The sequence below is a fragment of the Micropterus salmoides genome, unplaced genomic scaffold (assembly GCF_014851395.1).
Source record: "Micropterus salmoides isolate LMB-PRFRI ecotype aquatic unplaced genomic scaffold, ASM1485139v1 Ms_hic_scaffold_1129, whole genome shotgun sequence".
NCBI classification, from domain to species: Eukaryota; Metazoa; Chordata; class Actinopteri; order Centrarchiformes; family Centrarchidae; genus Micropterus; species Micropterus salmoides.
The window spans coordinates 17,501-22,328 of NW_024040185.1; the positions used below are offsets into that span (position 1 = coordinate 17,501).

The following is a 4,828-nucleotide window of genomic DNA, read 5'->3' on the forward strand; positions in this document are numbered from 1 at the left end:
CCTTCATGGGCGGGGATATCAACTGGGGGCTTCTCTGTGTTGGCCAGGTCCACTATCTGCACATGGCCTGAGTGTGTTCCAGGGAATGCCAACAGAGAGTTGTTGCTATTGGGACACAGCACACACAGACCTGAGGAGAACAAGGGAAAAGGTTGGTTATGATATGGACACGAACTATTTGGATTTCACTGTTCCAGTGCTTTGTTTAAACCGTGTTACGTCTTGCATTAACTGCAAAGCTTTGGAAATTTTGGGACTAGATTTGACTACAACTTCAAAGAAAGTGTGGGTTCAAATGATGCTTCACTACGGAGTACAAGTTCGCTGAACACGCCAAAGAGTGTGTGGTTCAAGAGGATTGGTATGTGTAGAACCGGCTGATTAAAAGTCCTTTAGGAGTTTAAACAGTGTAGTACTAACCTTTGGGGTTGTAACAGGTTTCAAACACATGCAGCTGATGGGGGTTGTGGGTAAAGGTGAAGACTTTGATCATTGAGTCCAGGACCACCACAATCCTGAGAACAAAGGTGAACCAGCACAGAGACAAAAACTTGAACTAAATGTCCCAAATAAATCTACTCAAATAGCATTCACACACTAATCTGACACTTTCAGTTAGAAAACCAGAGGCCACTCGACTGACAATGAATGGGAGAATCAAGCCGAGATATTAAGATAACCAGCAGCATATTAGTATGGCTGCACTGTCACAGTCCCTGTCACATTGCCACAGTACTGCTGTGTGATTAATTTGAGAAACATTTTGAAGGAGTGATGTATGAAATCTAAACACTATGGTTGTGCCTGAAGAGGAACCGCCCATCTGCTCACTAATGCATTGCACAACACTTATTTTGCAACTGTCACAAATGATTAAATAAATTCAAGACACTCCCTGGACACTTGACGCAGCTTTACAAAGTAGTTTTAACTCCATTTGAGCTTAGTGGGGGGACCTTTTCTTTTTTACCTGTCACGCCGAAGCTTCACTGCTTTGACTTCTGTTGAGAACTCAATCTCAATAACGGTCTTCTTCTTCAGGTCATCCCAGATCATCACTAGAGTACAAAAAGAAAAACTTAAAGTACTTAGCTTAATATCTGTTTCATTGTTATAACAGCCTACAAAAGTATGAGAGTATGATGGGAAAAAGGAACTACAAGCCATCGTTTGTCGTCTGGCATAAGTCCAGTACTGACAACACTGCTGATGCTAAAAAAAGAAGCAGCAATACAGTATATCAACATTGCTAACATAATTAGACAAAAAATACCTTTGTTGGTTGGGTACTTGGGTTTCTTTCCTCCTCCCACTAGTGCTAAATAGTTCACCTGAACAGCATCTCCACGTGGCCAACCCCGCCCTCCATGAACTCTGAAAGTCAACATTGTTGGTAGTGAACACATCAATAATAACAGTAACTGTTAATTACTCTAAGAAAGGAATGCAGCCCTTATCACCAGAACTATCTGTCAACTCTGCTCCAAACAACATTTGCACAGTGCTTCTAATCACTAATGCTTACTCATCCCTCCATATTGCATGGAGAGAAGTGCAGTAAAACCTGTCATCAAAGAACTGCTCATGGATTAGCACAGAAAGAAAGGACAAAAGACCCCACTTGGTCCTATGAATGAGTACTTGGGCTGCTCCTGGCCTACCGCAGTTTAATCCGATGAGTTAAGAGAGGTAACTCTGGAGCAGGTCATGTGCCGAGTCACATTTTCGGGCCTCTTTAGGGGAAACTTCCTCTTATATCCCTCCATATTTAAGAACTTACAATTCTGTCACAATGCTTTGTTGCTGTGTGCAGCAGAATTGGCTCGTTTACTTTTTTTTTTCTGCAGTCATAAGCCAAAAAGCTTTGAACAAGGACAGTTCCCATAATACATTTTCTGTTCACACGTACATACGCACAAGTAAATTATTCGAATCATACAATAAAACAACGGTCAGAGTCTGTGCATTGACATATGTGCCATTTATTTTGGTTATTTATTTTTATTATTGACAATATGCCAACATTTGAATGCCTGAACTGTTACAGTAAGGATTATAGCCAATAAGCTGTTTGGATGTTTACATTTTTTAAAAATAAATGGCAACCTTTAATTTGTTGTTTTGCTGTACTACAAACATACCGAACCGTGACCCCAAAACAGAGGTAAATACTGTGAATTTTGTGTACTGTTACAAATTGTTATTCTATTTTCTACCACTAGCCAAGCCCAATAAAGGGATTCTCATGTACTGACAGAAACTATGCACCACCTAAATTATTTCTATTTTGTATGTGCTGTGCCTTACTATGGATTGCAAATGTGACTGACAAATCCAGCCGATTAACCACACATTTTCTTTTCTCAAAAGTTTACTTTTTTAACAAGTACACTGCCTTAAAGTATCAATATGTTGCAACTTGGCAGACTGCCAGGTTACAGGTATACACCCTATAAACAAAATATGTCCAACATGACCGATTCTTTCCTACCAGTTATAGACGATCATTTCTACAAAGCTTCTTACCTTGTTTCTCCTTCTCCTTAAGCGGATCTGTGTTGTAAACACGAAATCCATTCTCCATTCCACAGGCAAAGCATCCTGAAGAGACATAGAAAGATGAAAAAGCTATTAGAAAATAACTAAAGATCCCATTATCACAGGATTTTCACAAATATAATTTAAATGGAATGGTTGTAACACCCTCAACCTTTACAGTAATGACAACCCACAACATAAAGGACCCTGGGCAGCTAATTTAAACTGGACCAACTGTCATAGTATGGTGATATGGCAGAATTCAAATAAAAGTGGCCTACTGTATGTTGACGAATGATGACAATGATATCAAGCCATAGCAAGTTCTTTAAGGGGTCATATGAGGTCTTTGGACACCTCAACTTTATGAGATTACAATACCATCAGTTCTGACAGAGCTAACGTTAGTTGGTCTCAACAATTTCAATAAATCAATGTTAAGTTAGACCAATTAAGACGACTACTTTAACTTTCAGGCCTGTGTAAATATGTGTGGGCGGGGAGCGAATAAAATGTGAACAGTGCTGAGTTGTACTATGTAGCTACATGATAATAAAGAAGAAATGTCTTCACTTATTAAAACTGGCAAACCAATAAAAGACTAGGCTCATTTTGGAAGTAACTAGCATAACATTAGCACAGTGACGCTGTAATAACTATCAAACTTAGCATAGCAAGCTGTTCACTAGCTAACGCTAATGTTTTCCCCGTTGTCGGTCGGGATGCTAACAGTAACGTTAGCTTATAAGTTCAGTTCGCTTACACCAGTAGCTTTCTATACGCTATTCTTACTTGAGTACATAAACTTAAACGACATGTTTATGTCTAACTTTACAAATATTGTTATGCCGATCCAACATAAGCTGGTTAATTGACTAATATGTTGGCTTAAAACAAAAACACAAAACTACGTTAGCTGGCTAAAAGGCGTAGCTAGCTAACATTATTTTAACGTTCGCGGCTTTAAATGAACGTTTCTGAAAGGCGCAGCAGTATTATCGCTAAACAATTTCAAGCACAGCAATGTAAAGCTACTAATGTTAGATAACGTTATGGTTAATTTATCCTCTGGGAAGACATCGGTTTAGCAATGTTAGCTTAGCATTCACGACGCTGCCAATTTCCATTTCGGAGAAAAACAATATATGACAGCGCCGCTTCTTACCGTGATCCTGGTTAAATCCAGCATAAAGGAGCCCATTCCCGTGAGGATTCGACGGTAGTAAATTCATTATTTTAACAAAACAACCGAATGTCAAATAACGTTAATAAGTTAATCTTCTGCTAGCTACTGCTGCTGTCTGAAGAGCTAACCGGCTACCATTCCTCCTGAGTCCGCTAGCGTTAGGCAGAAAGAAGGAAAACAACTGAAGCTGGTTCCTGCTGGAGAGAGCTGTCACACCAGCCAAGATCAAACGGAGCATTCAGTGAACTTCGGTAACGTATTTGAACAAATTTAACACTGAAATTATTACACGAGTAACTTATCTTCATCAAGTTACGTTAAAAGTAAACGTAACGTTATATCAACGCCCGTGAGACGAGCACTCATCAAAGAAGGGTTTTAACCGCAGGCTACGACTACGGTAACGTTAACGTTAGCCGTTGGTGATGATCTGGACAGTGAATTATGTTTTTTCCTCATGCTAAATATATGCACAAACAAAGATGATCTGGTGTTTTATCTGTGTAACGTTAATTTAAGGTTTTGCTGGATTAAGTGGGAGTTTGAATTCGCCCGCGTTTAAAAAACAAAAACATTCAAGTGAAAAAAATCTGATAGAGCCGAATGTATTTTATGATGTGGCATGTCAGCGTCGCAGACATACAGTCGATGTGGGACATGTGAGGGGTGGATATCGAACACGGATACCGTAGTGTACTCTTATAGAGTAAACAGAGTGTACATTGGTATGTAGCCCCAGTGGCCTAATGGATAAGGCACTGGCCTCCTAAGCCAGGGATTGTGGGTTCGAGTCCCATCTGGGGTGGGCAATTTTTTTATTTCGTTTTTAGTGAGACAACGCTGCTGAGTGATTGGAGAGATTAACCTTTACTGACAACGAAATGCACCTTTGCATTAACTACAAGTGCAAAATGCTGTAAAGTACATATTTAGAGTAGTAAAATAAAAGTAACTGAGCCGTATATATAGGTCAGATATGTACAGAATAAACAGTAGTAGAAATATGAATACAATATAGGGCAAATATGTACTGTATGGTCAGTAGTATACGGTAACTAATTTCATTAATTTGCTGTGCAAATAAAAATCAGTCACAAAATAATG

At 39.2% G+C, this 4,828-nt stretch overlaps 1 protein-coding gene and 1 non-coding gene across 2 annotated transcripts in view; one reads left to right on the forward strand and one right to left on the reverse strand.

Annotated features, from left to right (window-relative positions):
- LOC119898443 (WD repeat domain phosphoinositide-interacting protein 3-like) overlaps positions 1 to 3,976 on the reverse strand; it is a 10,097-nt gene extending 6,121 nt beyond the window's left edge. The window contains 7 exon segments of the mRNA XM_038712615.1: positions 1 to 130; positions 421 to 515; positions 971 to 1,058; positions 1,274 to 1,330; positions 1,333 to 1,374; positions 2,527 to 2,601; positions 3,704 to 3,976. The exon segment at positions 1 to 130 is cut by the window's left edge and continues 61 nt beyond it. Coding sequence (XP_038568543.1) covers positions 1 to 130; positions 421 to 515; positions 971 to 1,058; positions 1,274 to 1,330; positions 1,333 to 1,374; positions 2,527 to 2,601; positions 3,704 to 3,770 — 554 coding nt within the window. The 5' untranslated portion in view covers positions 3,771 to 3,976.
- Positions 3,977 to 4,456: 480 nt separating this feature from the next.
- Positions 4,457 to 4,529, forward strand: trnar-ccu. Its single transcript has one exon. It is a non-coding gene; the product is annotated as a tRNA-Arg (tRNA).
- The last annotated feature ends 299 nt before the right edge of the window (positions 4,530 to 4,828 follow it).